Raw genomic sequence first — 11,790 nt, 5'->3', positions numbered from 1 at the left:
TTGTTGTTTTATCTTTGTTATTAATAATAAGAACCTAGATGCAAGTAACAAACTAAAGGACAACTACAATAAAACAAAGACACAAATGAAATAACGAGGGCCCTATGAAATCTGTTTTAGTCTTTCCTAAATTCCATTTTAATTTTTCTAGACTCTATTTTAATGGTTACATTAAAAAATATATATATTTATCAAAAAGTCTAATGAACTGAAATCATGAAACTTGCACAATTTAACATCAATTTATCAAAAGTTTAACAGAAATTACATGTTTTTAAGGCCCTATGAAATACATTTTATTTTTCTGAAATTCAGTTTTGTTTGTGAATCTGTTTTCCATTAATTTTCTGGATTTTATTTTAATCGTTTCATTACATTTTAATAATCAAAAGCATGTCTAATGAATTTATAAAGGATAATTCGATTTGGTAAATTCATTTATTATAGGCTATTTATTTCTTTTTTAAGAAACACCATGTTGAGTATTTACAATTTTCTGGTAAATATTTTTTCTAGTAAATATTCCTTAAACATTGTTTTAATAATATTTTTATTAGTAGTAGTAGTACTACTATCTTTACATTAAGTAATACATTAACATATTTCTAGCTGTCAAGTTAAACTGAACTTTTATTTTTATGGGTTGCTGTAAAGACCTCCGCAAAACAAACGGTAAAATGCTCATGAAGTGTCTCTCGGAGCAGTTCTAGAGATTATGGTCATGTGTTCATGTACTCATGCGTTTAAGCAACAGAGGCTGAAAAAAGATTCTGTAAACAAATTATTCCAACTACTTCCATAATGAAACAACCTACAATTTAGTGCATGTAGAAATTATCATTAAACATTATACATGCAAATGACACATCTAAAATGAATTAAAGTGTCATTTCTCATCAGTGGCACGTGCAGAACTGTCAGTGCAAATCAATGTAAAGCAGCATCACTATAAGACTACGACACAGCAGATTCACAATCTGGCTTGAGGTGGTTTTTCAGACAGACTCTGTCTCAGCAGATCGAGCGTGTCCAGCGCAGTTCCCCAGCTCAGAGTAACACCGCAGCTGCCGTGACCATAGTTGTGCACCAAAGGTACCTGACGGCCCTGTACATGCAGATATTCACGCTCCACTCGCGGGTTTGCCCTGGTCGGCCGCAGGCCCACCCATTCGCCCATCACCTGAGACGCCCGCAGAGACGGCTCCAGCTGGCAGCAACGCTCCAGGATCCCCTTGCTGTCCTCCTTATCTACCTCCATCCGCCAGTCATCCGCCTGCCGTGTGCCTCCAATATTGACGTACCTGATGCCTGGGTAGATGTAGGTCAAGCCATCTCCATCTCGGACAAAGTTCTTCAGCCAGGGAGCACTAATCTTTAGCATTTGTCCTCTTACCGGATAGACCTCCTCATCCTTCACCAAAAAACGAGAGCCAAGGCCGGAGCAGTTCAGGATGGCATCGTAATTCTGGGCCAGTTTATGAAGATCAGTCACTTTTTCATATATGATCTGACCTCCAACCGCTCTAAACCTAGTGGAAAATATAAGACTAGTTTATTTATTATATGCTTACTATTCCTCTGCAGTCTTTATATTTGTTAATTAAATAAATACATAAATAAATATAGTGGTCATAATACACTACCAGTCATATGTTTTGAATAATTACATTTTTAATGTTTCGGAAAGAAGTCCTTTCTGCTCAACATACACTACCAGTTAAAAGCTTTTGAACAGGAAGATTTTTAATGTTCTTCAAATAAGTCTTTTCTGCTCACCAAGCCTGCGTTTACTTGATCCAAAGTACAGCAAATTATAATAATAACTGTTGTCTATTTAAATACATTTTAAAATGTGATTTATTCCTGCGATTTGAAAGCTTCATTGAAAGCTTTTTTGCATCATTACTCCAGTCACATGATCCTTCAGAAATCATTCTAATATTCCGATTTGCTGTTCAAAAGGTGTATATATATATATATATATATATATATATATATATATATATATATACACACAGTCCAAGCTATTGAATTGTATAGTGTATAATGTTACAAAAGCTTTTAATTTCAGATAAATGCCAATCTTTGGATCTTTCTAGTCATCAAAGAATCCTAAAAAAAAAAAATTCTCTGCTGTTTTAAATATTATTAATAATAATAATAATAATAATAATAATAATAATAATAACAAAAAATGTTTGAACAGAACAGCATATCAGCATATTAGAATGATTACTGAAGGATTATGTGACAATGAAGACAGGAGTAATGATGCTGAAAATGTAGCTTTGATCACAGGAATAAATTACATTTTAAAATACACTGAAATAGAAAGCAGTTACTTTAAATAGTAAAAATATTTCACAAAATTACTGATTTTGCTGGATCAAATAAACGCAGGCTTGGTGAGCAGAAGAGAATTCTTTAAAAAAAAAAAAAAAACTTAAAAATTAAGTTAAAACTTTCGACTAGTAGTATAGCTGTATTTATTTGTATAAAAAAAATAACATTTGTATTTGTATAAAAATATATATATATATATTATTATTCAAAAATGAGGTAAGATTTAAAAATAAGAAAAAGAAAGAAAGACAGATTTTTCTTTAATGCAACAAAGTTGCGTTAAATTGTTTAAAAGTGAAAGTAAAGACTCTAAAGACCTGAGTAATGACACTGAAAATTCAGCTTTGCATCACAGGAATAAATTATATTTTAAAATATATTCAAATAGAAAACTGTTATTTTAAATTGTAATAATATTTCACAATATTTTAATCAAATAAATGCAGGCTTGGTGAGCAGAAGAGAATTCTTAAAAAATAATAATAATAAAAATTACTGTTCAAAAACTTTTGACTAGTGTAGCTGTATTTATTTGTAAAAAAAAAAAAAAAAAAAAAAAAAAAAATTATTGTGAAATATTATAATTTAAAGTAAGTTTTCTACTTGAATATTTTTTAAAATGTAATTTATTCCTGTGATGCAAAGCTGAACTTTCAGCATCATTACGTGATAAACTATTATTCAAAATTTTGAGGCAAGATTTAAAAAACAAGAAAGAAAGAAAGAAAGAAAGAAAAAAAAAGAAAAAGATTTTTTTTTAAATGCAACAAAGTTGCGTTAAATTGTTTAAAAGTGAGAGTAAAGACTGGAGTAATGATACTGAAAATTCAGCATTGCATTACAGGAATAAATTATATTTTAAAATATATAATATAAAAATACATATTTTAAATTGTAATAATATTTCACAATATTTTAATCAAATAAATGAAGTCTTGGTGAGCATAAGAGACTTCTTTCAAAAATAATAATAATAAAAAAAATGTAACTATTCCAAACTTTTTATTGGTAGTGTTAGGGGTGGGCGATATGGCAAAAATATCATATTACAATTTTTTTCAGAAATATCACCATTCACAATTTTATCACGATTCTTTGTCATGTTAGTTTTACTATTTTGCAAGTTGTCTGAGCAGTACAGCCAAACTAATTTCCCTTTTTTTTTTAAAAACAAAGCCTTTCAAGGTAACAAAGCATAAAATAAAAAAGAATGTCAGATATTTAGGCCCAAGTGAGCGAAGATAATAATCTTTGTCATTAAAAAAAGAAGAACGAATATACATTACAAATAAACATAATACAAATAAACAAACAGTGCTTTATTTTTCAGGTACTGTGTGTTCAAGAAATTGAATTAGCAAATATAAAAACTGAAACACTACTTATACACTATATACATCAATTGTACATTGATTTTTATTAAAGCAACTCTATTAAAGTTCTTCAGTCAAGAACAGTAAGTGATTTTTCTCTTTGTGTTTTGTTGTTTTATTAACATTAAAAGAATAGTTCACCCATCTGTTTGTCAATTCTGTCATAGTGTTTTATTTTTATACCATCATTTACACACTCTCGGGGTGTGCAAACCTGAATGAGTTTATTTTTTCTGTTGAACATTATCTATTTGATCATTTCCATTAGGGGTGCACCGATACTGAGCTCCTGTACTCGTACTCGTTAAAATGCCCCGATACCAAACGCCGATACCACATCAAGTGTGTATGCAGGCAAAGAAACACAGACAACAAAACAACAGACAGCAGAATGGAGTCATTAGAGATTAAGGATGTCTACGAGGTATGTGTACGCAAGTAATATAATGTTAAACATTCAGTATTAAGCTTGTATAACTGCTGCGCGTCAGCTGATAGACAAAGAACGCAGATTGGATTGAATGCGCGGCGGCCAAGATGTGCGGGCTTGTCGAGTTAATATCCTGCCTTGACATCACTGGAAAGTTTGTAGTTCGGTGAGATATGTCAAAAACAATTGAAGTAAATCAATGCACAAGTTATTTAACGGTATAGAGAGAGAGGGAGTGAGAGACAGAGCGCGAGACAGAGAAAGAGAGAGAGCGCGCGTGCTGTTGTGTGATCTTCATCGATGTTCGCATATTTAGCACACGCATCTTTTGGATTAAAACAAATTTGTGGATGTAAAAAAAAAAAAAAAAAAAAAAAAAAATATATATATATATATATATATATACACACTACCGTTAAAAAGTTTGGGGTCAGTACATTTTTATTGTTTCTTTTTCTTTCTTTTTTTTAAAGAAATTAATACTTTTATTCACCAAGGATGTATTAAGTTAATAATTAAAAGTTTATTAAAAGTTAATAATAAATAATTTACATTGTTATAAAATATTTATATTTTGAATAAACACTGTACTTTTTAAACTTGTTATTCATGAAAAAAAAAAAAAAAAAAAAAAAAAAATCACAGGTTCCAAAAAATATTTGGCAGCACAACTGTTGATATTATCCAACATTGATCATTCTAATAATAAATCCGCATATTAGAATGATTTCTGAAGGATCATGTGACACTTAAGACTGGAGTAACAGCTGATAAAAATTCAGCTTTTCATATAATATATAATATATAATATATAATATATAATATATATATATATATATATATTTTTTTTGTTTTTGTTTTTTTACTAGTGGGTGCAGGGCACAGTTTATGATAATGGGTTCTAAATACATTTTGGTTTGACTGTATCTATTTGATAAATAAAGTTGACCAACTAACATTATACATATTCTTTTAGTTTCTGTACCCTATATTTTACAAATCTACCGATAAATTTTAAAATATCGGTACCGGTACTCAGAATCGGCAAGTACCAAAAATAAAAGTATCGGTATCGGGCGAGTACTGGAAAAAGTGGTATTGGTGCATCCTTAATTTCCATTATTAATTTCAGTGAGTACCATGCTACTGTTTGGTTGCCCACATTCTTCAAAATATCTTATTTTGTGTTTAGCACAAGAAATAAATTAAGACAGGTTTGGGACAACATGTAAGTCAGTAAATAATTACAGAATTGTAATTTTTGGGTTAACTATCCCTTTGATGACAAGCGGCAGCATGTTTAGTACTGTCGCTTTAAGAGCTGCACGCATCTAATATACAGGCACGCATTTGGACTTACGCAGCATTGTTTATATGTAAACCTTGTGTGTTTTGACAGTATTAGCGCAATCAGACGCAATACATAACTTCAGTATAACTTACGTATGTGTAAATTCAGTAATTTGGCGCTATTCGACAGGCTTTTAGTGTGCGCGCGCTTCAGGTGTACGAGCACTGGAAAAGCGCGTGTCAGAACAGTAACAGTTACGCGAATGAAATGTTTAACCGGCAACACTTGTGCAAATTATGTGATTGTGATTGTGAATAAGTGCAGTGTCTTGTGAGTGTATGTACACTACCGTTCAAAAGTTTGGGGTCAGTAAGACTTGTAATAGTCTTTAAAGTAGTCTCTTATGCTCATCAAGGCTGCATTTATTTGATTTAAAAAAACAAAAAAGAACAGTAATATTGCAAAATGTTTTTACAATATAAAAAAATGTTTTTTATTTTAACATACTTTAAAATAGAATTTATTCCTGTGATGAAAAGCTGAATTTTTATCAGCTGTTACTCCAGTCTTAAGTGTCACATGATCCTTGATTTATTATTAGAATGATCAATGTTGGATAATATCAACAGTTGTGCTGCCAAATATTTTTTGGAACCTGTAATTTTTTTTTTTTTTTTTTTTTTTTTTTTTCAGGATTCTTTCATGAATAACAAGTTTAAAAAAAACAGTGTTTATTCAAAATATAAATATTTTATAACAATGTAATTATTTATTATTAACTTTTAATAAACTTTTAATTATTAACTTAATACATCCTTGGTGAATAAAAGTATTAATTTCTTAAAAAAAAAAAAAAAAAAAACAATATGTCACATTGTGCAATATATTGAGACAAAGGCGCCAGAACTGAAACTGATAGAATAGCACGACACTACGATATTTCTCCAAAAATCGTCATATCGCACACCCCTAGGTAGTGTATACTCTAAATTTGATAGAATTTTTCATTTAATTAAAAAAATATATATATACAGTACCTTTTTTCTAGCCATGGCAGGTAGCTCAGGCATTCACACTTTAATGTGGTAAACGCTTGACCAAACTTATGATTAGGGAAACGTTTCATTTCATGATCAGTCATGTATCTGAAGCCAAACACAAAATCTGACCAGTATGGCTTTTTTTCGCAAGGAATCTCCTTAAAAACATGGTACCTAAGATGAAGCAAAGTAGACATTATGAGAGATGAAAAACACTTAAACATATCATCTTTTTGCTTTTTTGTTATCAGGGTTTTACCCAGAGCTCAAGTACACGCCAGCATCTGCGGCTTGAGGGGAATCTGCAATGGCCAGAAGATGATCGAATGTCTCCTTGAACCAGCGCCGTTGCCGTTCAATAGGGATATCTAGTAAGAAAGTTCAATAATAATCAATTTGACAGTTTTTACATAGACTAATAAATAAAATAAGGCATAATCCCAAACACAAGATATAATGACAGGTTTGACTGCATCATCTCACCAGGAAACTCTTTTGCCAAGAGGATTCCAGCAGCTCCATCACCAGTGGTATCCGGTGAAAACTTCTCAGCAATAACAGTAACGGAACAATATGGAAGCGCCTCAGCGACACGCACTGCTGTGGATAAACCCACCACACCTGCTCCGACCACGACCGCCTTCACACGCTTCATCTCTCAGATCAACTACAACATATAGAGCAAGCGCTTTAGTCAGCAAATGAACATGTGCACTGTCAGTCACATTTAAAACGTTGCTTTTTTTCTATTAACATCTAATAACTTTTGATGTTCCACCATTAAAGGGGTCATCGGATGCCCATTTTCCACAAGTTGATATGATTCTTTAGGGTCTTAATGAAAAGTCTCTAATATACTCTAATATACAACACCCTTTTTACCATGTCAAAATGAGCTCATCTCATCTCATTCTAAGGGGTTGTTCCTTTAAATGCAAATGAGCTCTGCTCGCCCCGCCCCTCTCTTCTCTCTGTGGAGTGACGATCTTGTTTACTTTAGCCGCATTTAGCCACTAAATTTCCTAACTACTACGTTATAAGGAAAGGCGATCGCAAAGATTAATAAAAAAACGCTTATACACACTTCTGCTGTAAGTGAAGCTGGATCATGAATGATTCGCATGAACATAGACGGATATATGTAGATCGGGAGGCGCCTTCCATTCACAAACAAACGTAATTCACTGCATAGCATTCTGCTGATCTGCTGTTTGAGAAACATTTATTATTATTATTATTTAAAACACTAGATTTTTTCATTTTCATTTATTCTTTGATGAACAGAAAGATCCAAAGATCAGCATTTATCTGTTATTAAATGCTGTTCTTCTGATCTTTCTATTCTTCAAAGAAACCTGAAAAGAATCTTCTCAGCTATTTTCAACATAATAATAAATGTTTTTTGAGCAGCAAATCAGAATTTTGAATGATTTCTGAAAGATCATGTGACTGGATTAATTATGCTAAAATTTCGGCTTTGAAATCACAGGAATAAATTACATTTTAAAACATCTTCAAATAGAAAACAATTATTTTAAATAGTAAAAATATTTTAAAATTGTACTGGTTTTGCTGTACTTTGGATCAAATAAATGCACGCTTGAAAAAGAGACTTCTTTAAAAACATTAAAAATCTTACTGTTCAAAAACTTTTAGGTAGTGTAATATGTTTAAACTACGTGCTGTCATAAGTACCTTATTTCGCAGCTTGGAAGTAATAGGCTACTATTTTTGTGAATGTGCCAGACTTCAAGGGGTCATCGGATGCCCATTTTCAACAAATTGATATTATTCCTTAGGGTCTTAATGAAAAGCCTATAATATACTTTGGTTAAAAATTCTTAATGGTAGTGTAAAACAACAACCTTTTTACCTTGTCAAAATGAGCTCTGCATAAATCAACCCATTCTGAGGGATTGCTCCTTTGAATGCAAATGAGCTCTGCTCGCCCCGCCCCTCTCTTCTCGCTGTGGAGTGACGAGCCCATTTACTTTAGCCGCATTTAGCGCGTTTAGCCGTGAAACTTGCTAACTAGCACGTTATTAGGAAAGGTGATTGCAGAAATTCATTTTAAAAAACCCTTATACTCACTTCTGCTGTAGATGAAGCTGGATCACAAATGATTTGCACGAACATAGACGCATTTATGTAGATCGGGAGGCGCATTCCTTTCACAAACAAATGTAATCCACTGCATCTTCAGCAGCTCAGATGTCAGGAGTAAATGACGACCACTATGTTCATTATTACATCCAGCAACACCTCAATCGCTCAGAGATGTTCTTGTCTAACTTACATCCCTGCTTCGGTACCGAAACAAGGAAGGTTACTGGACTGTGACAGCTGGTCTGAGGTAAGACGCTCATGTCAATCAACTATCGTGGGATAGCATCTGAGAATGGCTCGATTTGAAAAAGGGAATATTATTTTTACAGATTATTTAATTTTTATCATTATAGGGTAGATTTGTACATACACTGCCAACACACATTAATGTTCAAACAACATGAAAAAGTGAAGTTTGCATCCGATGACCCCTTTAAACTGCAACATTATATTCAAATTCAGAGATATTTAAATTAAGAGAATAATGCAATGCACTGCAAACTATCACTGTAAAAAGTTTTCAAAAGTACTCAAATGTCTATAAAAGATCATCTTAATTCTTTTTGCATTAAAGAGTGTTATAGGTGTCACTATGTTAACTTTTTCATTCATTAAAAACTAATAAGGGTAGGGATATTAACCTAAATCTCTGTTTGTTGTTTGTTCTCCTTTCACACAATACACAGACTTTAAAATCCATGCAAGAGAACCATGAAATCAGAATTTGTGCCAACAAAGTCAATAAAAAACACACTGGTGCCCTACTTACCCAGCCAACGGAGAACTTTCTCAGAACTTCACCTAACGTTCTGGCAATGTTCTCTCAAAGTTATTAACAGACATTCTATTTATACATAATCCAAAGCCTGTTCTATAATCCAGCCCAAGGTGTTACAACACATACACGTACACTTTTACAGAAAAAACAATGAATAGGTTCCTACCGAAATTTTTCAGTTAACAGGTACAACCACACATAAAGCTTACTTGGATTTAAATATTTAAAAATATATTAATGATAAAACAACATAAAAAAACGTTTTCTATATATTATTATAATCCTAATAACATTATTACGAATGTTATTATTATTTACATTATCTAATATGTATTGTGTTGTTTAACAACTGAGAGCGATGTGATGTGTGTGTACAATTCGATGTGGAACCACTGAAACGTTTATTCTCTTTGTGTTGACCTTCGTAGACGGCCCCTATCACTTAATCATGAATAAGCGTTTTTAAACATATACAGAACTGGACCTACCCTCACTGTTTGCATAGTTAGAATACAAGGTGGGTTACTTTTTATGCTTCTGCTGAAACAGTCACAATATTTATTATAATAATAATGACGATAACGATGATGGTGGTGACAAAAGCACGTTTCATACAACAACCACAGCTTAAAACACTTAGAAATCATGCCTACATTTGCCATTCCCGTAATAAGATTAAACTCCATCGTCTATTTTTTGCATGCATGTTTAAAATTATGTACAAAAAACAAGTATGCATTAACAAATACTACGGTAGTATTTAAAAATACAATTTACAAAATGTTACAGCAGGTGCACAACTCGCACGCTTACTTACCTCCAGCTTACTGAGACCTGCATGAACAAACGCCACCGTACCTGTCTGTGAACTTTAAGATCACTCACGCTCTTGACGCACATTAATGATTAATCCTTTATGCGCATGATAACAGCACAAACCGACAACTATAAGTCAAACTGACACAATTTCATGTTTTCTGAAATCCTGGGACTGTTATGTTTGGCCTATTTAAAGCTCTCCATTCAAAAGGATCATGGGAAATGGCGTTTCATTCCATTTTTATGTTATTTCCGAGGATTTGATGTGAGAATTTAAAATAGCAGTTACATATTTGTGTGATGGTTTAGACTGCTACAGGAAAAATATGCTTTGCGTACAGTGCAGTTATTCCGTTCGGTTTATTTACAAGTGCATGTTGCGATACTTCGCCAGCGCAACAGTGGCGCTGTTTGGAAACACGCCATTGAGTAACAAATGTTGTTGTTCCGCCAGGGGGCGAATGAAGGCTCAAAAAACATTCCTCTACTGCAGTGGTTCTCAACCTTTTTTGGGCCAGCGCCCCCCTACCCCATTATTTAGGCCCCTCACCGCCCCCAATCAAATAAATCGTAGTCTAATTGTCCTCACTGAATATTAAAGTTGATTATTATTATTTTGTGTTTATAATGAGGACTGTTATTATATTTACAGTGATTCAAATGTATGGGGTCATTATGATTTTTAGGAAATTACTTTATTTCAAGGATGCATTGAATTAATCAAAAAAGTAAAGTACTTTTTTTTTTTTTAGAGTAAATTATTTTAAAATAAGTGTAATAACATTCATTTACAGAGTTTTTAAGCATGTTGGTGGTTTTCATTGCTACAGCTTCAGTGTTGTTGAGATGTGGATATAAATTTAAAAAGACTAAATAAAAATGACACAGTGGACATTGTTATTTTGGTGAGTAAATACCACATTTACTCATGCTTTACTTTACTTTATATTTACTACTTTACTATATTTCATAGATTTTGTGAGAATATTTCAAAGTTTACTTTACTTAAAAAAAAAAAAAAAATAAGTACAACCCTAATTCTAGAAAACTTGGGACATTTTGTAAAATGATAAAATCTGTGATTTGTTCATTCTATTTAACTTTTATTTAATTGACAAAAGTACAAAGAAAAGATTTCCAAAGTTTTCACTGACCAACTTAAATGTATTTTGTAAATATAAACATATTTATTTATAAAATATTTATTTATTTATTTATTTGAAGTATGCATCCCACTCCAAAAAAGTTGGGACAGAGGCAAAATAAAAGTGGAAAGGTTATAGAATAACCAAATAAACTGCTTTGAAACACAGCAAGCAAGTGAATTGGTAACAGGTGAGGGAATCATCATGCTACACCCTTCCACTGAGTTTTCTGAGCCCCCATTCTGGGCCCCTTTCAACCTCTGAGCCCTATGCAGTCTTTCCTCCTTTTCAAAATACAAATATCAAAAAATGAATTTTATGCAGGAAAAAAAAAAAAAAAAATATATATATATATATATATATATATATATATATATATATATATATATATATAGACCTGCAGAAATAGAATTAATATGGAAAAAGCTGTCTAGTAATATGTTAAACTGATATCCTGATTTACAG

The 11,790-nt window shown here is 32.1% G+C and overlaps 1 protein-coding gene across 1 annotated transcript; it reads right to left on the bottom strand.

Annotated features, from left to right (window-relative positions):
• Positions 1-726: 726 nt before the first annotated feature.
• ddo (D-aspartate oxidase) lies at positions 727-10,509 on the bottom strand. Its single transcript, XM_051133646.1, has 5 exons — positions 10,179-10,509; positions 6,961-7,144; positions 6,737-6,845; positions 6,475-6,651; positions 727-1,529 (listed from the first exon to the last, which is right to left on the bottom strand). Exons 2-5 carry the CDS (start codon positions 7,130-7,132, stop codon positions 971-973), a joined length of 1,017 nt encoding a protein of 338 aa, XP_050989603.1. The 5' UTR covers positions 7,133-7,144; positions 10,179-10,509; the 3' UTR covers positions 727-970.
• Positions 10,510-11,790: the final 1,281 nt, after the last annotated feature.

The sequence above is a fragment of the Labeo rohita genome, chromosome 17, assembly GCF_022985175.1.
Source record: "Labeo rohita strain BAU-BD-2019 chromosome 17, IGBB_LRoh.1.0, whole genome shotgun sequence".
NCBI classification, from domain to species: Eukaryota; Metazoa; Chordata; class Actinopteri; order Cypriniformes; family Cyprinidae; genus Labeo; species Labeo rohita.
The sequence above is the reverse complement of the archived record's forward strand: the minus strand, read 5'-3'. Positions and strand labels throughout refer to the sequence as shown.